At 52.0% G+C, this 22964-nt stretch overlaps 1 protein-coding gene across 1 annotated transcript in view; it reads right to left on the bottom strand.

Moving 5' to 3' along the window:
* MIF (macrophage migration inhibitory factor) overlaps positions 1-8171 on the bottom strand; it is a 37253-nt gene extending 29082 nt beyond the window's left edge. The window contains exon 1 of the mRNA XM_086942760.1: positions 7842-8171. Coding sequence (XP_086798886.1) covers positions 7842-7949 — 108 coding nt within the window. The 5' untranslated portion in view covers positions 7950-8171. The remainder of the gene's footprint in view (positions 1-7841) is intronic.
* Between the last annotated feature and the right edge of the window lie 14793 nt (positions 8172-22964).

Here is a 22964-nt window from a genome sequence, read left to right as displayed (position 1 = left end):
CATATCCTTTAGAGGTCAGACGCAGAGAAGGATGCTTCACCGTAGTTTAAGGATCCGAGTAATTCGATGCTCAAGTGCCTGGCAGGCATGCATCCCCTCACTATACACTAACAGCGCACCCTCCTCTCCACCACAGGCATGCATCCCCTCACTATACACTAACGGCGCACCCTCCTCTCCACCACAGGCATGCATCCCCTCACTATACACTAACGGCGCACCCTCCTCTCCACCACAGGCATGCATCCCCTCACTATACACTAACAGCGCACCCTCCTCTCCACCACAGGCATGCATACCCTCACTATACACTAACAGCGCACCCTCCTCTCCACCACAGGCATGCATCCCCTCACTATACACTAACAGCGCACCCTCCTCTCCACCACAGGCATGCATACCCTCACTATACACTAACAGCGCACCCTCCTCTCCACCACAGGCATGCATACCCTCACTATACACTAACAGTGCACCCTCCTCTCCACCACAGGCATGCATCCCCTCACAATACACTAACAGCGCACCCTCCTCTCCACCACAGGCATGCATACCCTCACTATACACTAACAGCGCACCCTCCTCTCCACCACAGGCATGCATACCCTCACTATACACTAACAGCGCACCCTCCTCTCCACCACAGGCATGCATCCCCTCACAATACACTAACAGCGCACCCTCCTCTCCACCACAGGCATGCATCCCCTCACCATACACTAACAGCGCACACACCTCTCCACCACAGGCATGCATCCCCTCACTATACACTAACAGCGCACCCTCCTCTCCACCACAGGCATGCATCCCCTCACAATACACTAACAGCGCACCCTCCTCTCCACCACAGGCATGCATCCCCTCACCATACACTAACAGCGCACACACCTCTCCACCACAGGCATGCATCCCCTCACTATACACTAACAGCGCACCCTCCTCTCCACCACAGGCATGCATCCCCTCACCATACACTAACAGCGCACCCTCCTCTCCACCACAGGCATGCATTCCCTCACTATACACTAACAGCGCACCCTCCTCTCCACCACAGGCATGCATCGCCTCACAATACACTAACAGCGCACCCTCATATCCACCACAGGCATGCATCCCCTCACTATACACTAACAGCGCACCCTCCTCTCCACCACAGGCATGCATCCCCTCACAATACACTAACAGCGCACCCTCCTCTCCACCACAGGCATGCATCCCCTCACTATACACTAACAGCGCACACACCTCTCCACCACAGGCATGCATTCTTCTTCGTACAAGGGTATGTATACCCTTCTCCAAACACTATTTATTCGCCTTTGCGCCAAAAGCATGTTCCCAGCTTCAAACGTGATTTTCTGTGCCCTATATGCAGTACCTTTGACTTACACACATTCCAGCACAAGTTCCTTTCCAGAGGACCCTCCTGTATTACAATTCAGCTTATCTGCCTTTAAAGTGATCTATACACTTCCTTTCAAGACCCTACTCGCACCCATCACCCCCTAACCTTCACAACTTCCTTTCTAACCTGCTCCCAAATGCCCCTGGAGGATCTCCCTCCCTGACCTGCAGACACACACTAGAAGATAGTATTTTTTTTCAGCCCTCGATAGCATTGGTCCCCAGGCTGCGCTGTAGGAGACCATGTCTCACAGAAATTGATCCGATCGAGACAGCCTTGACTTAAGGGAGATAGGAGTACCCAGAAAAAAGATGCCTCCTGGGACTGCCTGATGCAAGGAACAAGAGTCTTTGCAGCTTCAAGCGACACCACTCCTCAAATATTTATTTTGGGAGGAGTAGAAGATAATGAATTACGGACGGTTATTTATCGTTTCATCTTTGTTAATCATGGGACTAGGGTGTCCCCATCCACTCTCTTCCATCCAAAGTTGGCCAGAAGCCTGTGCAAATTTTGAGCCAAACTTGGCTCTAAAGTGAATTTAGAAAATCACTGATGGCATCTAAAAGGATACGAGCAACGACACAAAGTTTAGTAAAATGGAGCTACACAGGGGGCTGCGAAAGGCCACATCCTGGATTCAGTCCCCACCGTGTACAGCCAAAGAATGTGCACGGCTGGTACTATGGACTCTCAGTTCTGTGGGTTAATGAAAGCAAAAATGGATAGCTGCCCACGGCTCTATGCACTGGGATATGTCCATGGTGGGTTGGGCACATGTCACGGCCACTGGCCAGGCTCAAAACAAGAGGACATGGTAGAGGTCACAGAGTGTACATCTGCCCCTGCACAGGGACAAAAGCAGTGTCTGATATCCACATGCGAGCTAGGCACAGGGCTTGTGCTCAACCCTCGCTGGGTACAGCTGAAGGCCACGTGAAGTGAATTATACCCACAGGAGAAATCAGTATAGACGTTATGTACCTCCAGGGTCAATGCATACACTCTGCATCATACATTATCCACGTTCATACACTGATGACAACAAAGAGGATCTTGTTTATATCAATGATTTAAATAGGAGATCACGAGCAGCAGACAGCAGGGGTGTGAGATATAGTTTGTCCAGCCTAGTAAAACTGTGGAATTTCAGTGTTTTAAGTTTTACAAAAAATACATACAACGTCAGTAGAGATGTAGTTTAAGTTTTGAGTTCGAGGTTTTCCCCACACAAATAATGTAATAGGAGGAAAGGTAACTAACTAATCTTGCACAGGGGTTTTGTTATTTGAGATATACTAGAACCACCCCTATTGCTCTAAAGCATACACCTCAGCAGTGTGGGGCCGCCAAGCCTGATCCAGGGCCGAAGCCTACCACAAGGAACCAGCTGTGCTCAGCGACGCAATCTCAGAGTATATGGATTGTGCTAATATTTCCAGGCCCCTTGCCACCCATCTGAGGTCCATGCACCCTTTTTGTGGAAGATCTGTGATCTAGTTCGAAATGTCCAATTAAACAACTGTGCAAATTCCACAAGAAAGGGGGGGGCTTTTATTTTTGGGGTCTGGCTAGTCTTCTCCAAAACCCAACCTCACCCAACCCCCATCCTCACTGGGCCTTAGCATGCTACAATACCCCCCTCATGGATTCATTTTTTTTCCCCTAAGATGCAGACTCTAGTGTCTGGCTGTGCGGTTGTTGCTGCAGGAAAGTTTTTCAGTTACTGATACTAATCAATTGCTCGGGTGCAGGGAGGCTTCTACAGTCTTAGCATTGGACCAAGGGAAACATTATCTCGCCTGATTCCAGTCTTGGGAAATCCAACATGGTGGCCCAGCTTTCAAGAGTGGGTGTGTTTCTCACCAAGCCACACAAGGATCCAGAGGTGGGGAGGCCGCCTCACCTCAGCCAAGTTTTGTCTGCACCCATTAAACCCTTTTTTGCTGTCGATGCTACAGAAATCTACTCATGTAAATAGAGACGTGGTGCAGCGCTTTTGGGACGCTCCATAACTTGAAATACTCTTCACAAAACATCTCAGGAACAATTTCATGTCGACGAATCAAACTTCACACGAGTTGTGTTCAGTTCTGTCAAAGTTATTATTAAACGAGATCAAAATTTTCTGGGAAGAGCTATACAACGCTAACTAATAAATCACCTCTGAAACACCATGAAATGAAATTGGATTTGTAAAGCGCATGGCTGCCCGTAAGCGTCCCAGCGCTGCCTGACAAATAACAGAAACTCTAAAAGGGATAGGAGTTCTTTTAAAGAATTTTAGGGAGAAGAAAAAATTTGAGAAGCTTTCGAAATTTGACGAGGGATGGTTCAGTGCGAATGTGTCTTGGGAGGGCGTTCCAGTTTTTTGCCGCATTTACAGAAAAGCAGCGGCCTCCCGTGCGGGCTTTTCTAACTCTGGGAACTATGGCCAAGTTTTCAAGATCCGATCGGAGGGCACGTGGAGGTCTGTATGGGCAAATCAGGCTCCTTAGTGCCTGGGGGCCTTTGCCTTGGAGTGCTTTATGGACCATACATGATGATTTGAAAGATATTCGCTCGCGTACTGGGAGCCAATGAAGGGCTCTCAGCAATGGTTTAGCGGATGCTCTTTTTGGGGCGCCCATAAGCATCCTGGCAGCAGCATTTTGTACCCGTTGTAAGGTGTTAATGGTGGCTTCTGGAGCTGCCAGGAGCAGCGCATTACTGTAGTCCAGTCTGGACAAAATCAGTCCCTGGATCAATAATTTCCTGGATTGAAAGGGTAACAGCGGGAGGACTTTCCGCACTGTTCGGAGCAAGCCAAAGCATATGCCCGCCACTTCCTGGGCATGCGACCTAAAGGTTAGTTCAGGCTCGAATCATACCCCCAGGCTTTAAATTTTGTCTTTCGGTGGGGGCACCTCACCATGCGCATATGTACTGCTGCTGTGATATAAAAGTTTATGAACCCCGGAGGTATGTTTATATTTCCCTATATGAAATTTCTCAAATTATATATTTTTCACAGGAAGACGTTTATAATTGTATTGTGATATATATGTGCTGCTGAGTTATGTTATTGTGGTAGTCAGCGGTGTTGCTCTATTGAAATATTATGCAGCATTTTTTTTTTCTAATACACATTTTATTTGGTTTTCCTGATGCAATATGGGCCATAGCCCTACAAGTACCTGTAACAAACAAGAGGAATCAGTAGTACCAAAGTATTTAAACAGTTGTAACTCCTGCAGGAAAAACAATACAAACAGTGCAGACAATCCTAGATCCCAATGATTGCGTAAAAGTTACATATGAGCTAAGGCAGACAATTATTGTGTTTTTTGTGTTGCATTGTGATCTAACTTGCTTTGGCGTTTGTTTGTTTTTGTGTTGCACTAGGTGGGGCTATACTATGCTGTTGACATGTGTGTAGGCTTGCCGTTTTATAAGATCCCCAAAAACATTTTTCCATCTGTAGGAAAATATTGCAAAACTGATAACTGGCAGGCGACCACGAGCGGGATGATATAAAGTTACCTACTGGCACTTGCCAGTAGGTAGTTATAGTTAGTTTCCATAGGAAAAGCTTTTTTCATTTTTATATACATACATGATAGTAGTCAAATATTTGCTTACTATAATACCAAATATGTAAGTGCAGGGCCTTACATACTCGTGCAGTTTCTACCCCTCCACCACACTCCTGGAGGAGAAGTGAAGTGGAGAAGTGTGGCTCAATGGTTAGAGCGGCAGACCTTGATGCAGAGCGCTGGCCAGGGACCAGGGTTCGATTCCCACCTCGGCGGGATCAGGCTTAAATTCCTCTGACCGGATATTCTCGCCTCAGTGCCGAATCTAAGCATGGGCCCCACGCTGCAACTCTGGGCAATAGCTTGCTTAGTCTCCACAATGGACCCTGATACACAAGGGATGCCTGGTTTCACCATGGGATGCCCAGGAGTGGACACCTCACAAGGAAAAGCCAGGAGGGGTTCCCTTGTGGTAGGAGTACAAGCGCCGGGATGCTTACGGGTTACTGTTCGCGCTATACAAATACAACACATTTACATTTACTCCTGCCATTGCAGTGTCCACCACAGCATGCACAACACGCATGACCGGCCTCCAATCCTTCCTGGGCATGCAGACCTTGCCCATGAACTAACAATGTGGCATGAAAAGACACCCCCCCCCAAAAAAAAGTCTCCTTCCTGCCCTGGATGGAGACCATCAAGCACCACAGCGATGACTCCATCCTTCCCGCCCCGACTGTATAGAAGGCTGCTGCTGTGCAAAGGCTTCTTGGCACAACCGCCTTACAATGCCACCAGAAATAGCCACAAGAGGGCACCATGTTAAAACACATGGCCTAAAAAATGGCTATACTGTTATGGAAGAGGGCGGAACCAAATGGCAAAATGTTTTTGCCTAGAGCTCTGAAAATACCTGCATGCATTTGAAATTACACTTCTAATCAGTGAATGAAATTATACTTATAAAGCGCAGCTGCTGCTTCTTGAAACACGCCCTGGCACTGAAATACAACAAAGAGAGAGGTACCAAGGTTCAGGGAACAAGAACGTTTTCAGCTGGACTAGAAGTATATTTATACTGTGAAGATACATGGAAGAGAATTTCAAATAGTGGCGGCAAGCAGGGGCGGCTCTAGGCTCATGGCGGCCCTGGGCTGGGAGTGTAGGTAGGGGGCCCTGGAACAGGGTGTTTGGAAGTGGAACAGAGCTGGAGGCCGCCAAATCCCGGTCAGGGGCCGCCACGCAAATATGTAGCCATCCTCAGAGGATTATTATATTAAGGATATATATTGGCGTGGTGGCCCCTGGGGTTTGATGGCCCTGTGTAGGTGCAAAGCTTGCACATGCCTAAGGCCGCCCCTGCGGCAAGAAAGGAAAAGGATCAGATTTTGCTTTGCCGAGTGAAGCGCTGTGGAAGGTACTTATTTAATAACTTATGATTTTCTTTTAGAATTTTTTTTTAGGGAGGTTTGGAGAAAATCGGGCAAATTGTATTTTACCCATTAACTAGTGTTGCAGTGGAGGAAGTTTAAGTCATTAAAAAATGCAGGGGTGTTGCTTAAATTGAGTGTGGGTGCACATGCATAGATTTGGGCTTTATCTGAATGAGTACATGGCCTGCCCTGAAAAAGGACCCCATAAAGTGTTCTGAACCACCACCTACAAACTAGAATGGTGTGCGGGGTAGCTAAATACTTGGGTAGTGCATGGCAGACACGTACAAGGAGGGCTAAGCCCACCCCCCATCTAACCTAAATCGCCAGATGGCCCCATGGCAGGATGTTCATTATGGTTTTTATCTATCTGTTTTTAGTGTATATTTTATAGATTTTAGAATTTGGGGAGTATGTGAGGTTTTATGTATATAAGGATTGGTGGGTTCCTGTCTTATCTTTTTAATGTACTGTATAAATTGTATACTTTTATGATGACATTTTTTATCGAATAAAGTACATCACACAGAATGTAATAATTCTTACAGATGTTACAAAGATGTTTTGTAGAACACCTCTCGACTCCTCTCAGCCATTCTGGGTGTGCCCTCACGCATAGCAGATTATTTACACTAGCTCCCATTCTGAACACGTGCACACTAGTCACCAATCCCGGCTCCGAGCTGGAAACCAAGCAAACATTACAGCTAGAATGTCTCAGTGAACTAAACGCTCATTGCTTAGCTACGCAGGTTCCAAGTTTAAATCGTATTGCTTAGCTATGCAGGTTCCAAGTTTAAATCTCAGCTCGGCCTACTCGGCAAGCCAGCCTTCTGAGGTAGGTAAACTGAGTACTATTAAATTAATCAACAGTGAAACTATTATCTAAATCTGGGGCAAGTCATTTTTATACGCCAAGTTTATTGTAGTTTTTATATTACAGTAATAATACTGTTGTCGCAGAATGCGTTTTTTTTGTACATAACACCGTCACACTCTCCCATCTTCAGTGCTGTGACTAGCACGTGCTGCATCATTCAACTCAACAGTACTCATTAGATCAACTTCAAAAGCATGGCTCAGAATTTATTTTTTCGGGTCTGTGGGTCCAAGTGAACTAAACCTCGACTACGATTCCCAGAATGCACTCGTGTGTAATGAAAATAAAGGGACTGGTTTTCAGACTTTTAATAGAAAACTACAATCACATACATTTGCTGTGTGTGTTCAAACGTTTTGTAATTTATGATGCTGGGGCGCTGCAAGCTCGTTCTGCATCCCATATATTAATTACTTCATCAATATGTGGTACTGTTCCCATATGTACCTCATCTATTCTAAACTGCATTAATGCGAGGCGCACTGACGCCCGAGGGGGCATGTCCTCGCCACAATGAAACTACAAGACAAATAAATAAATAAACAAACATTCGTGTACTCTCGAGAGAGGCATGCTTCTGCGCGCCCAGCCCTGCCTGCACTCACCGAGGCCGGCTTGCCCGTGGCTTTGGCCAGCTGCTGGGTGAGCTCGCCCAGCATGTTTTCGGGCACGGCGTCCTTGCAGACGTTGGTGTGCACTACGAAGGTGGGCATCTCGGAGAGGTGACGCGGGCCTCACTGGTGCTGTATGGGCGGGGACGGCCTCTCTGCTGCGACGCTGCTTCAGGGGAGATCACCGACAGCCTCTGTCTGTCCTGCGGTTATGCTGCTGGAGGGACAGAGGAGCGCGAGCCTGTGCTGTGAGATGAAAGATGGAGGGCGGCTGCAGCCTCTTGTACTGTTTCCAGCTCCCAGGGGCGGTACATGTGACTGGACGTCTTAAAGAGACAAACACCATTTTTGTTCCCGCATTTTGTCCCGTCGCAGCCGGGAGGCGTCAGAGCTGTCCACAATGCTTTGGCCTGAAAAACAAATTAACAATTTGAGGACTTCACAGGGCGTGATGTTATGTTGCATCAGCATGTTCTACTTATGACATTGCAGAAACATTCGTCAGTAACATTACGAAAAAGCTCAAAACAATTCTTAGATCAATATTACCGTATCAAAACCACATATGTGAGAATTACATTGAGTGAATAACTATTAATAACACAAAAAATTAATTATTTGGAGCATATTACTCCTGTGTGCCAAGCAGCCCTTGAGTGGTCTTCTCCATTAGGGAAGGGCGTCCTCCAGCCTTTTAAACTGCACGGAGCTGCTCTAAACACAGCATGTGCTTAATCAAGGACCCATTTGATTTGTGGTCCCAGCCAATATTTTTGCATAATGAAGAATTCAAAGGAAATTACATCATATGATATGTAACCTGACCATGAAACCACAGGAAATTACCACACATTAATGGTGACTTGTACCCGCTCGCAAGACATGGCTTTTATACAGAGGGCAATGCCATGGGGTTGAGATAGTGGGCCTACAGTGACCGAGATATATTTCTGCAGCTCAATGTGGCATGCAGATGAGGGCTGGCGCAGTATTACAGTGAAAATACCAAAAGGGCTTGTAGTCAAAAGAAAAGGTGCACTGCCTAATAATCAACACACTGGATATATAGTAAGTTCGTATCTGGTCGTGCAAAGGGTGAGTGGAGAGCCCTTAGAACCACTCAAAGTGAGTAGTGAAACTACCAACTGCAGAAATAACGGGGTTACCCAATGCACTCAAGACAGTAACACATTTGTTAAGTAACAAAGAACGATTCTCTACAAATAAAAGAACAGAGCAACAGAAGGTGTCTAGGAATCTCCAGAGGGGGAGTTGTCCATTGGAGTCCTCTATTGTGTCAAACAGCCAGCCGACACGTGTTTCATCGCTACTGCGAATCCTCACGGCTCATAGGGCTGTACAAATACTAGTAGGTCGCACAGCTGGTGATACTTCCGACCCAGCCAGGGCCGTGACCATCAATAAGGTAAATTTTAGAAACTGGTCTCAACACACAATATGTGATAAGCGTGAGTGGAAGCTTCAAATGTCTTAAAATGTTAGCCGTCCGAGTGGTTCCAAGAAGAAGCTCTGGAACCAGAAAAGCGAGTGTATCGTCCAACACTCGAGAGCCTCCAGTCGGGTACGACCATTACCAGTACTGAGGACGCCAAACTCTATTCAATACCGAGTGCGGTACTTAGCGTGTCCTCCCTCCGGGCCGTGTTCCTGTTTGGACCAGTTTCTATAATCTCCAATGGACAACTCCCCCTCTGGAGATTCCTAGACACCTTCTGTTTCTTTGTTCTTTTATTTGTACAGAATCATTATTTGTTACTTAACAAATGTGTTACTGTCTTGAGTGCATTGGGTAACCCCGTTATGGCGCAGTATTACAGCCCATTATTATTCATGCAGTGTGTCTTCGGCCATCCATTGCCATTCACCTCCTCATCAGAACATTTCTGGACCTCTTGCACCCAGTGGTGGTTGGTTACATATCAAATCGGAGAGGCAATTTATTTTTTTTACACAAAAAAAAATTACTTACCTTACACTGCCACTCGATGTTCTGCAGTATGACCTTGATGTTCTGCAGCACGTCCTCCGAGCGCAAAGCCTACAGTCAACACTCTCATTCAATCACAACGCTGTTCTCATGCTGCTAAGGAGCATGAGCGAAGAATGTTAGTTGGCTAGAGCGAGATGGCTCTGCGCTTCAAACGGCACTATAGACCTGTTCCTGCTCTCCAACCCAGCTGTCCAAGACAGCCAGATTGGAGAGTTTGGAATTATGCATGTTGGTTTGGCCGTAGCAAGGTAGACGGCCAAACGGACATGAGCCCTTGAAACTTAAGTGGCCAATCCTCGGCAGCAGTGACACACTGGCCAGCCCAGCCCTCACACTTTGTTTGCTGACAGAGAGTAAAAAATAATTTGATTACCATTTTATTTTTTACGCTTTCTGTGCAGCAGTGGGTGAGGGGTGGGGGTGACGCTCTTCCACTCCCATGGAGGAACCGCCGCTCCTTGGATCCACGAAGAATCATCAATGAAAGAAGACTCTGCCTGACTGCCAGAAGAATGATGGCACAAGAGCTCTTGACTCTGGACTAGAACTGCTTTTCAAAGGTCGAGTGGTTGGACTCCTATTGCTGCTACAGTTACAAAGTGCGTAGACCCAGCACGCGAAGCATGCAACTCTGGGGCGGAACCATAATCGAGCGGAGAGTCCCCAGAAGGCAACTCTGAAAATGTCGGGCTGCTCAAAACAATGGTTAAGGCAGGTGGCCCTTGATACACCCCCAACACACACATAGCACAATAAAGGCCAAGGCCACACTGCTTCAAAGTGGGACTAGAGGCTGGGAGCGCAAAAAGTATTACACCTGGTTGAGCAAGGGACTGGCTACCTTCGAACGGCTCGACAGAGGATTAGCAAACGGCGAATAAAAAGGGGAAGTTCACGGACTAGCAGGTCAACTCAGGTCCTGCATATGCAACGCAAGGTGATAGGATTTCAGTGCATCATGGAGGCAATAAGGAGAAAGACTCACTGTATTAATCGGTAACAGGTCTCTCCGTTCAACTCCGACCACCTCCTCCTGCCCCCGGTGTGTGGCAGAAGACAAAAGGACAAGGTCTACATGCCAGGAGCAGCGTTCCGTTGGCATAGTGTTGCCAAAGTGGGTTTGGGGGGCAGCTGCTCGAAGAGAAGTCTGCCCCCATGGCAGATTGGAAGGGTAGTGCAGTCCTGTGACTGCAATTTTGTATTGGTCTAGGTTATAGCCCAAAAGTAGCCCACAGAATATACAGGGAGTCCGGTTGGGCTACCAGCCTCCATTTTAGGTTTAGGTGACCTGGTGGCTGGTAGCGTCAATCAATCAACCAGGGTTTTGTAAAGTGCACTACTCACCTTTGAGGGTCTCAAGGCGCTGGGGGTGGGTGTGAGCAGCTCCGTAGGGGTCATTTGAAGAGCCAGGTCTTGAGGTCCTTCCTAAATTGGTGCAGTGTCGGGCTCGGTCGGAGGGGAAGGAGAGTTCGTACCAGGTCTTAGCTACGAGGTAGGAGAAGGATCTTCCACCTGCTCTGGTCTCATAAAAACCTGGGACGGTGTTTAGGGAGAGGTCAGCTAAGCAGAGGTATCTCTTGGGGCCGTGGAAGGAGATTCGTTTGTTGAGGTATTGGGGTCTGGTGTTGTAGAGGGCCTTGTAAGCATGTGAGAGCAACTTGAACGTTATTCTTTTTTTTACTGGGAGCCAGTGGAGGTCGCCGAGGAGCTTGGTGATGTGGTTGTGCCGTGGGATAGTGAGGATAATCCTCGCTTGAGAGTAGGATTGTAATAGTTTGTGTCGCAGTTGTCATAGTTTGGTTCGAGGCCTTAATAGTGCTTAAAAAAGTGTACTCACAATTTAAGAGACTTGATGGTAGCTGAGGCGCTGAGGCTGCTGAAGGAGGCTTGGAGGTTGGACCTCGTGGTGGGTGGAGAGGCGTTTGCCGCTCCTGCATGCCCACCTCGCTGGGCCTCTGCGGGAGTGGCCACGGCCGTCGTAGCATGCTCCCAGCCGTGATCATGGCGTTGGCGTGGGCTGCGAGTTGTGAGGTGAGGTGATCCCCTGGGGCTGCTTCGTGTTGAGGGGAGCAGCATCATCGGTGGCGGGGGCAGGGTGTAACATGGTGGTGTCTGGCTCTGTGAGCAAGGCCGCGTCAGGGCGGGTCCTGAGGGCCTGAGGCTACCATAGCGGTAGAAGGACGGGGAGTGTCTGGGCCTGCCGAATGTGCTAGCATGGCGATGTGAGGTGGCACCGTCGTGTGGTAGGCTCGTGTACGGAGCCGATGGCAGGAAGGTCGTCATGAAGCGGATAGCGTCTGAGGAGCTGCCCTCGTTTGACAACAGGCGGGGGGGCTCCCTCAAGCATGCAGCATAGTGCCAATATCGGCCCATCACCAGCCCGCTCACAGTAACATGCATGTTGCAGAAATAAGCAGACAAGACAACTTTTTTGTTGGAGAAAAGTAGCTGCAGGTATATTAGCATATACACATGCCAACAAGGTGGGTTATCTTACAGACGATCCAAAGGCAAGCCGCCCCTCGCGACCCACCACGTGATGGGCCAATTTGCAACGTGGCCTTAGCCAATCGTTGCTTAGCGGTTGAGGTGAGGAGATAGCCCCTCCCATTTCCGGTGAACCATTGGTCCACCCTCTTGCTCACGCCCCCCCCCCTACGAGGGGCGGAGCGTTCAAGCGACCCCCGGTTGTACAGGTTTCCAACCGCCCGTAGGATAGCGGGGCGCCGTCGCACCCCCAGGGTCCACCGCACAGACTTCCTGGGGATATTAGGCCTCAGCATCCTTTGTGCTCCTGAAGAGGGTACTCCCGGGTACCTTTCCGCCTCTGGATCGCCCTGTAACTCCGCCTGCAACACAAATGAGAAAACATTAGAAGACATTTCCCCCCCCACCCTGAAAACACCGGGTAAGCGGTAGGGAGTAAACGGCGTCAGGGTGAGGGGACGGCGGACAAAGAGGCCGCTCGGTGGGCGGGGGAGGAATATATACCCTCCCCCGCCCACACCAGACCTGAAGTGACGCGCGGGACCCTCCGGGATCTCGTAGCGCTGGGCTGCCCCGTGTGCCATCTTGTGGCACTAAGGGGGCCGCCCTCTTACTAGTGTCCCCTGCGGGGACGTGTCGGTCGGCCGCATAGTGCCAATATCGGCCCACTCACCAGCCCGCTCACAGTAACATGCATGTCACAGAAATAAGCAGACAAGACAACTTTTTTGTTGGAGAAAAGTAGCTGCAGGTTTATTAGCATATACACATGCCAACAAGGTGGGTTATCTTACAGACGATCCAAAGGCAAGCCGCCCCTCGCGACCTATCACCTGATGGGCCAATTTGCAACATGGCCTTAGCCAATCGTTGCTTAGAGGTTGAGGTGAGGAGATAGCCCCTCCCATTTCCGGTGAACCATTGGTCCACCCTCTTGCTCACGCCCCCCCCCACGAGGGGCAGAGCGTTCAAGCGACCCCCGGTTGTACAGGTTTCCAACCGCCCGTAGGATAGCAGGGCGCCGTCGCACCCCCAGGGTCCACCGCACAGACTTCCTGGGATATTAGGCCTCAGCATCCTTTGTGCTCCTGAAGAGGGTACTCTCGGGTACCTTTCCGCCTCTGGATCGCCCTGTAACTCCGCCACGGCCCTGGGTGTGGTGACAGTCGCAGCCAGGGCCCGCCACCAAGGCCGGCATTCCTCCTACTATTTCTAGCGCGTTATTTCTAGGGCCTCTCCCCTAACCAGCCTGATCCAGTCCAAGTATAAATCGGGCAGGATTGACAAACTATCCTCCCAAGCCCCTTGCGCTTAGCGTAAGGTCTCCCAGGTCTAATGACGTCCTGTCTCCTCTGCCCTTTGAATACACACAGCGCAGGACTTCCTGCGCATTGGCTCCAGCGCCTCCCTAGACGAGCGCCTTGCCTACAGAGCTAGAGACATGTCTGGCCACTGAAATTTACCTGACCCCCACTGGTGGCAGAAACCCCACCGTGAGTTAAAGTGGTTGTTCAATCAGTGGGAACACATATAAGGTCCCCGGGAGGATGCTTCAAAAACCAGGGAATGGGACACAGGGGCTTAAGGCTATGCATACATAGGCGGGGGTTGGTCTCTGCAATGGGGAGTGTTGGGGCAGGTTTGGGAGGGGGAAGGAGTTCCTGAAGAGGCAGGAGGGGGCAGGGAGGGGCCAGCATCCACAATAGTTGCAGCTGTGCTAGATTGGAGTGAAGCAGAGGACACTTTAGAGCAGGATGGTTTAGTGGATGAAGGTTTTGGGTTGCTGAGGTGACCTCCTGTTGGACTTGGCCCGTCTGGCAGGTCCACCCCTGAAGTTTTGTGCTCATTGTGTGTGTCCGGGGAATGGTGGTTCCCCTTCTGAGTGGGTGTGTGGTGAGAGAGACCTGCCTCCCATAGGAATGCATGGGGAATGTATGTGGCTCGAGTAGTTTCTGGTGTGTGGGGCGTGCCGGGTCATGTTTGGTATGTATGCGCTCGTGAGGTTGAATGCTACGAGATGATGTATGCGGCCTGTGTGTGACTAGAAGGGAAGTGCCACTTCTAGACTTTGGTGTGTGTGTGCAGTCGGTGGGCTGGCACCTGATTGGCTGAAGCTGGCCGGGCCGTCCCTCACCAGGCTGGCTCCACCCCCCCTGGGGTGCGTCCAGTGTCCCTGGCCTGGCCAGTAACCTGAAACCCCTTATAACCAGTTCTGGCTGGTTCGCTCCCTGCCTGCCCCTTTGGGAGACAAAGGAAGCCCCTGTATAAAAGGAGGGTGGGCCCTCTTCTCGCTCTCTTCGTCTTCCTGCTTGGGACCCTGCCTGGGTCGTGCTGCTGCGTGGGCTCAGGGTTGGCTGGCCTCCCTGGGCCCTGCCCCTGAACTATGGACTCCCTGAACTTCTTATGGATTCTGTTTTCCCTACTACTAGCCCGTGGGAGCGCTTCCCCCCGGTCCTAGCGCCCCGGGGCGCTTCATCTGTGCTCCTAGCGCTCGGGGCGCTTTCCTGCTTGCCTAGCGCCTTGGGGGCACTTCATCCAGGCCCTCGCGCTATACTCAACCGGACCGGTGCCTACCCGGCGTCTGCCTCGTGCGACAGAGGCTCTGCAGCCCCAGCGAGTGCTACCTCGTTTTATCCCCTCCCTGGCTGCCTTATCGAGGGAGCCGAGCCCTCGTCAATTTCCCCTGTGTTTCACCGCCGCAGCCCGGGACCCCGCGTGAAGCCCGCCCCCGGTCCGCGCTCTGATTGGCTGTCGGCCCGGGCTGAGCTGATGACGTTTCCCCGGGCCGCGCTCTGATTGGCCGGCGGCCCGGGGGAACTGTGCCGACGCTGCGCCCCTGCGTCCCCCCACCAGAAGTGCCGTTTCCCCCCGGGGCCCCCAGGAGCGAACGGGAGCCCCGGAGAGCGAAGAAAGACCGGCGCGACCAGCCGGTGAGTGGTGAGTGTGCCGGAGGGGAGGCGGGCGTCGGAGCACATTGTCGGTGCTCGCCCCTCCCCTCCAGCGCGAGCATGCCTGCCTCCATTCTTGCCCTGAGCCCCGTGAGGCTCCGTCACGGCCCCTGGGGCCCCCAGTGATGCCGGGTCCCCCGAGGGGGGCCCCGCCTGCCTGCAGTTCTTGTTCCGAGCCCCGCGAGGCTCCATCATGGCCCCCAGTGGCCCCACCACGTGTCCCTAGCCCTGCCTGGGCCCCCAGTGGCCCCACCACGTGTCCCTAGCCCTGCCTGGGCCCCGAGTGGCCCCACCACGTGTCCCTGGCCCTGCCTGGGCCCCGAGTGGCCCCACCACGTGTCCCGGACCCTGCTATGTCCAAGTCCCCCAGCGGCCCAGCACTTAGTGGGCCGCTGCCACGTTTAGGGTTGCCCTGGGCCCCCTTGCAGCCCACTCGGGACATCGAGACTCTAAGGCGCCCCTTGCCTCAGGAAGGCCATCTGGCCTGGGGGGTGCTACTGACTAACATCAACGTGATACGGAGAACTCTTAAGTGTTGCCCTGCTGATAGGGGCCTCTGTGTGTTGTGTACCTTGCCTCATGTAAGTCTATGCTGGTTAGAGCGAGTTCTATTGCTAGACCTATGTCCTGGTGATTATGTGTTCTAGTCCTAGTCCGAGGAAGCTCCCAATTGTTATATGTCTACAATATCAGTACCGTCATGTGCATCTTTCTGGCAGTGGCCCCTTGGCCCTGCCCTGTACCTTTGTCCTGGTGACCCCTGCCGTGCCTCGAGCACATTGTAAAGTGTATGTTCCTATGTGTCCTTCTTAATATAAAGACTATTCTCATATATACTTTGCGTGGAGTTCCTTTTGTGGGAGGCCTGGGAGGTTGCTGTTGGTGGGTGCGTGCGCAAATGCTTTACACATGTCCTCCGAGATAGGCCTGACTGCCCGCGCCGCGTTACCTAGAGGGCGAGCAGGGGTCGACTTTACATAGGAGTGGCGGTCTCTGACTGGCTGTGGCGCAAGCCCTGGCCGGCCGGGGGTCCCATTTCCTACACTGGTGGCAGCGGTGGGATCCGGACTTGTGTTTGCGCAGTACCACAACGATAACTGGCCTCCCTACAAAACTCTGCAGTGTAAATGGTAGCGAAGAAAGGAGATTAGTGGTTTTAAGAGGTTACTTAAATGTCGGTTCTGTGAAAAATGTATTCTGGTACGCTATGAGTTAGGTGGCCCTAGCTCGGGAGGGTAGATCAACTCCCTAGCGCAATGTGGTTTCTGGATTCCCCAGAAGGGTGGGATCCAGTGGTGGCAGCGTAATTGTGTTCAATGTGTATGGTCCCTGTCCCTTCCCTGGAGTAATGGTGCCTGCGCCACATGGGCCAGGTCAGGTTGCTAAAAAATGTCTGTTCTGTGGAAATGTTTAATGATTAATGGAAATACCCGTTCTGTGGAAAGTTTTTTAAGGTTACTTAAATGTCCGTTCTGTGGAAAAATGTGTGCGTATGCACTGAGAGTTAGGTGTCCCTAGCTTGGGAGGGTAAATCATCTCCCTAGTGAAATTTGGTTTCCTGGATTCACCAGGAGGGTGGGATCCAGGGGTGGTTGTGTAATTATTTTCAAATGTGTGTGGTCCTTGTCCCTTCCCTAGAGTAATGGTACCTGTGCCACAAGGGTCAGGTTGAGGAATCAGGGGCGGTGGGAAACTGTCTTACCAGTCTAGGGGAAGGAGTGTGGATGAATGTTGAGGTGTGCTGAGTAATGGAGTGTAAGTTCTCTGGGATGGGGAGCTTGCTGAATCAACGGTAATAGTGTCCTTCCTTGCCCCGCTGAATGTGTTGGATGCATCGTGTGTCCCCTTTTCCCCGCTAAATGTGTTTGACGCTCATGTCTTCCTTACCCCGCGGAATGTGTTTTAGGCGTCAGGTGTCGCCCTGGCTGAATTTATGTTGAGTTGTATCCCGGACAAGGAAGACCTGCTGGCGCTGCCGCGGCTTGCCTTGGGGAGAGCTGAACACTGAGACTCATCTTGTTGCATTTTAGGCGTCAGGTGTCGCCCTGGCTGAATTTATGTTAAGTTGTATCCCGGACAAGGAAGACCTGCTGGCGCTGCCGCGGCTTGCCTTGGGGAGAGCTGAACACTGAAACTCATCTTGTTGCGTTTTAGGCGTCAGGTGTCGCCCTGGCTGAATTTATGTTAAGTTGTATCCCGGACAAGGAAGACCTGCTGGCGCTGCCGCGGCTTGCCTTGGGGAGAGCTGAACACTGAGACTCTTGTTGCGTTTTAGGCGTCAGGTGTCGCCCTGGCTGAATTTATGTTAAGTTGTATCCCGGACAAGGAAGACCTGCTGGCGCTGCCGCGGCTTGCCTTGGGGAGAGCTGAACACTGAGACTCATCTTGTTGCGTTTTAGGCGTCAGGTGTCGCCCTGGCTGAATTTATCTTAAGTGGTATCCCTGTTGTGTTTTAGGCGTCAGGTGTCGCCCTGGCTGAATGTATGTTAAGTTGTATCCCGGACAAGGAAGACCTGCTGGCGCTGCCGCGGCTTGCCTTGGGGAGAGCTGAACGCTTAGTTCCCAGGTGGAAGACCAGTGGAGGGAGGAAGCTCCAAGACTGGTAGGAGAGTGTGTTCTGAGGGTGTTTCTCCTGGGAGAACGCGGAACCTCAGAAGTAGAGGTAGGGTGGGGCATTCTTGCCCGTGACCTCTGGCAAACCTGAGGGTGCGGACCCTAGGTGGAAGGAACAGTGGTAGTCGTGGCTACACTGAGAATGGGAGTGGAGAATGGCTATTGTGGGCCAGGGGTTACCACCCCCCACTTCGGATTAGCAGGGACCAGTGGTATCTGGATGGCTTAGGGCCTGGTCCTAGTCATGGACAACTAAGGAGTACCAGGTGGGTAGCCTGGTTGGGCCTATGTCTTCATTTTTTTTTATATTATTTTTTTTTGTTGTTGTTTTGTTGTTGTAACTTTTATTATTTTCAGTCGGTGTATGTCTATCGGTCCGGCGGTGCGGGCCGCGTCCTCGTTCTATCGCCCTGCAGCAGGGAAGTCCATCACGGTAGTGATTGGTCTGCCCTGCGTTTGGGCTGGGAGGGGCATGTGTTGGACTTGGCCCGTCTGGCAGGTCCACCCCTGAAGTTTTGTGCTCATTGTGTGTGTCCGGGGAATGGTGGTTCCCCTTCTGAGTGGGTGTGTGGTGAGAGAGACCTGCCTCCCATAGGAATGCATGGGGAATGTATGTGGCTCGAGTAGTTTCTGGTGTGTGGGGCGTGCCGGGTCATGTTTGGTATGTATGCGCTCGTGAGGTTGAATGCTACGAGATGATGTATGCGGCCTGTGTGTGACTAGAAGGGAAGTGCCACTTCGAGACTTTGGTGTGTGTGTGCAGTCGGTGGGCTGGCACCTGATTGGCTGAAGCTGGCCGGGCCGTCCCTCACCAGGCTGGCTCCACCCCCCCTGGGGTGCGTCCAGTGTCCCTGGCCTGGCCAGTAACCTGAAACCCCTTATAACCAGTTCTGGCTGGTTCGCTCCCTGCCTGCCCCTTTGGGAGACAAAGGAAGCCCCTGTATAAAAGGAGGGTGGGCCCTCTTCTCGCTCTCTTCGTCTTCCTGCTTGGGACCCTGCCTGGGTCGTGCTGCTGCGTGGGCTCAGGGTTGGCTGGCCTCCCTGGGCCCTGCCCCTGAACTATGGACTCCCTGAACTTCTTATGGATTCTGTTTTCCCTACTACTAGCCCGTGGGAGCGCTTCCCCCCGGTCCTAGCGCCCCGGGGCGCTTCATCTGTGCTCCTAGCGCTCGGGGCGCTTTCCTGCTTGCCTAGCGCCTTGGGGGCACTTCATCCAGGCCCTCGCGCTATACTCAACCGGACCGGTGCCTACCCGGCGTCTGCCTCGTGCGACAGAGGCTCTGCAGCCCCAGCGAGTGCTACCTCGTTTTATCCCCTCCCTGGCTGCCTTATCGAGGGAGCCGAGCCCTCGTCAATTTCCCCTGTGTTTCACCGCCGCAGCCCGGGACCCCGCGTGAAGCCCGCCCCCGGTCCGCGCTCTGATTGGCTGTCGGCCCGGGCTGAGCTGATGACGTTTCCCCGGGCCGCGCTCTGATTGGCCGGCGGCCCGGGGGAACTGTGCCGACGCTGCGCCCCTGCGTCCCCCCACCAGAAGTGCCGTTTCCCCCCGGGGCCCCCAGGAGCGAACGGGAGCCCCGGAGAGCGAAGAAAGACCGGCGCGACCAGCCGGTGAGTGGTGAGTGTGCCGGAGGGGAGGCGGGCGTCGGAGCACATTGTCGGTGCTCGCCCCTCCCCTCCAGCGCGAGCATGCCTGCCTCCATTCTTGCCCTGAGCCCCGTGAGGCTCCGTCACGGCCCCTGGGGCCCCCAGTGATGCCGGGTCCCCCGAGGGGGGCCCCGCCTGCCTGCAGTTCTTGTTCCGAGCCCCGCGAGGCTCCATCATGGCCCCCAGTGGCCCCACCACGTGTCCCTAGCCCTGCCTGGGCCCCCAGTGGCCCCACCACGTGTCCCTAGCCCTGCCTGGGCCCCGAGTGGCCCCACCACGTGTCCCTGGCCCTGCCTGGGCCCCGAGTGGCCCCACCACGTGTCCCGGACCCTGCTATGTCCAAGTCCCCCAGCGGCCCAGCACTTAGTGGGCCGCTGCCACGTTTAGGGTTGCCCTGGGCCCCCTTGCAGCCCACTCGGGACATCGAGACTCTAAGGCGCCCCTTGCCTCAGGAAGGCCATCTGGCCTGGGGGGTGCTACTGACTAACATCAACGTGATACGGAGAACTCTTAAGTGTTGCCCTGCTGATAGGGGCCTCTGTGTGTTGTGTACCTTGCCTCATGTAAGTCTATGCTGGTTAGAGCGAGTTCTATTGCTAGACCTATGTCCTGGTGATTATGTGTTCTAGTCCTAGTCCGAGGAAGCTCCCAATTGTTATATGTCTACAATATCAGTACCGTCATGTGCATCTTTCTGGCAGTGGCCCCTTGGCCCTGCCCTGTACCTTTGTCCTGGTGACCCCTGCCGTGCCTCGAGCACATTGTAAAGTGTATGTTCCTATGTGTCCTTCTTAATATAAAGACTATTCTCATATATACTTTGCGTGGAGTTCCTTTTGTGGGAGGCCTGGGAGGTTGCTGTTGGTGGGTGCGTGCGCAAATGCTTTACACATGTCCTCCGAGATAGGCCTGACTGCCCGCGCCGCGTTACCTAGAGGGCGAGCAGGGGTCGACTTTACATAGGAGTGGCGGTCTCTGACTGGCTGTGGCGCAAGCCCTGGCCGGCCGGGGGTCCCATTTCCTACACCTCCCATCCCGAGATAGGATCTTGGGGGACGGGATTCCTTTGGGGTGCCTTCAGGTCACACGGAGAAGAAGTGGGAGGGTGAGAGAATACTATAGGGTGCCAGCACACCAGTCCTGTCTTGTTTTTCCCAGGTGTGGAAACAGCGCAACGTTATTGATTCAGTAGAGCTGGAAGCAGCTCAACAGCACAGAGAAGAAGAGAGGGCTAGGCCTAACAGGGTGTGCCTAACACCAGTGTGGAATCCCAATGCAGCCAATGCATGAAAGTCCAGGATGACCTCATTGGCCCCAGCGACTGGTAGGTCTCAAATGGTATCTGGCACATGAGAAGCAGTGACGGGGCGAGTGGTGGCAGTGGACGGGCAGGTTCTCTTTGGCCTCCTCAAGTGCTTGGCATTTGGATTGGATAATGCACAGGGGAATTACTGGGTTTCAGTTGGGACCTTTTGAAAGACCCGTTAGGGGTAGTCACTTTGAATTATGAAGAGGATAGCATGGAAGAAGGGGAACTTCGTGAGGAGGAATTGGAAGTCAGCTGGTGGGGGGGATAAGGCCTACTAATGAGGTGCAGAATATGTAACAGGTGTGCAAAGAATGCGCCATCACAAGCGGAAAGGAGGAGAAAACACTGGTGAAATGGACTGCATCGACACTGGCCCTGACTTTGGTCCTAGGTAAATGTTAGGGACAGGATTATGCTCCTAAAAGGGGATCCATGGGAGTGGACGCTTGCACTTGGTCTGAAGTTGGGGAGAGGTTGCGCAAAGGAAAGTAAGTGGCAGACGTGAGTACAGATTAGAAAGATGGAGCTCGCAGCCAGGCGGGAGTGAAAGCAAAACGGAGGCCACATGAGTTACTACAAGGGGGTCAGTAGAGAATGTACAAAAGAAGAAAGTGCCTGAAAGTAAGGAATTGAAGATAAAGAAATTGATTTCATGGGGGTGAAGAAACCATTGGGGGTGCATTTAATGTTAGCCACAACTTTGGAAAGGGAAATACATAGAGATGCTAAAACTCTTACATAGAGAGGTGCTGCCAATAGAGGGATCTAAAGAGAAGGCATATGAGTTGGCCTAGCGACTGAGAGTTCCCCTCATGATAGAAAATGGACAATGGCGTTAATGATATATGCTGGTCTGTACTGCGGGAAGTATCTGGACCGTTTGATTGCAATGTTCAAATACATAGACGTGATTAAGAAAGCCCAGATCACAGCGGGGTGGAGGGTGGGGTATGCATGAGCACAGTATGACGAGGAGTTTCGGGCACAGCTGGCATGAGATCCGGATGCAAAATGGGGAGAACTGAACTTGGATTTATGGCAACACACGTTGGGGGCGGTGAAACTGGGGAAGACTATCTTCACTGCAAGTGGTCTGCAAATTGTCTATCGCCCCTTTCAGGGATGTCCCACCCGGACAGGGGTAGGGAGGGGGTTTCAAAGGCACTACCCCAGTCCAGGGTCACTTGCTGGGATTTCAACCAAGTGATGTGCATGTGCATGCAAATTCCACCACTAATGTCGAAATGCGCAAGGCGACACCCCCTTGTCAACTGCTATGTGACAGGAGGTGCATCACACAGCCAGGGTACGAGACAGTGGCAGAAGTACAGGGATGGTGAGGGTCGGCACCAGAAGCAATTCTCAGTCCCAAGAGGGGGATGGGGGGCCAAGGACTGCGTGAAAAAGGCTCATACTCCGGTTAACCTCAACATGTTGGAGTACTGGCTGGGTTTTTACGAGCGGGCAGAGGAGGCAGTCTTGTTGCAGGACATGTTTTGTTACGGTTTTCGGTTGGGAAATGAAGGTCCGAGTATGCAGTGGTGGGCTGATAACTTATGTTCTGCATCAGAGCACAGGCAGGCAGGTAGGGGTAAGCTGGTGAAAGAGCTTACGGCTTAGAGTGGATTGACATCAGAGTTCAGTGGCAGTGAGTGCAGTGTTACAGAGTAGACTGTCAGAGTGCAGTGATGTACAGCATAGTGGCGTAGAGTGCATTGGCGTAGAGTGCAGAGGCGTTGAGTGGTGCAGAGTAAAATTGCATAGCGAGCATTTGCATCACGTACAGTGGTGCAGTGTAGAATAGAGAGGCATAGAGTGCTGTAACTTAGAGTGCAGTGGCATAAAGTGTTGCAGAGTAGAGTATAGTGGCATAGAATGCAGTGGTCCAGAGTAGATTGGTATAGAGCGAACTAGTTTTAAGTAAAGCGGTGTACAGTGCATTGGTGTAGAGTACAGTAGTGCAGAGTAGAGTGGAGTGGTACACAGTAGAGTGGAGTGGCACAGAGTAGAGTGCAGTGGTGCAGAGAAGAGTGGCATAGAGTTCAGTGGCAGAGAGTGTAGTTTGCAGAGTAGAGTGGCATAGAGTGCAGGGGAGTAGAGTGGTG

The sequence above is a fragment of the Lissotriton vulgaris genome, chromosome 11, assembly GCF_964263255.1.
Source record: "Lissotriton vulgaris chromosome 11, aLisVul1.2, whole genome shotgun sequence".
NCBI classification, from domain to species: domain Eukaryota; kingdom Metazoa; phylum Chordata; class Amphibia; order Caudata; family Salamandridae; genus Lissotriton; species Lissotriton vulgaris.
This window is presented reverse-complemented; position numbering and strand designations above follow the sequence as displayed.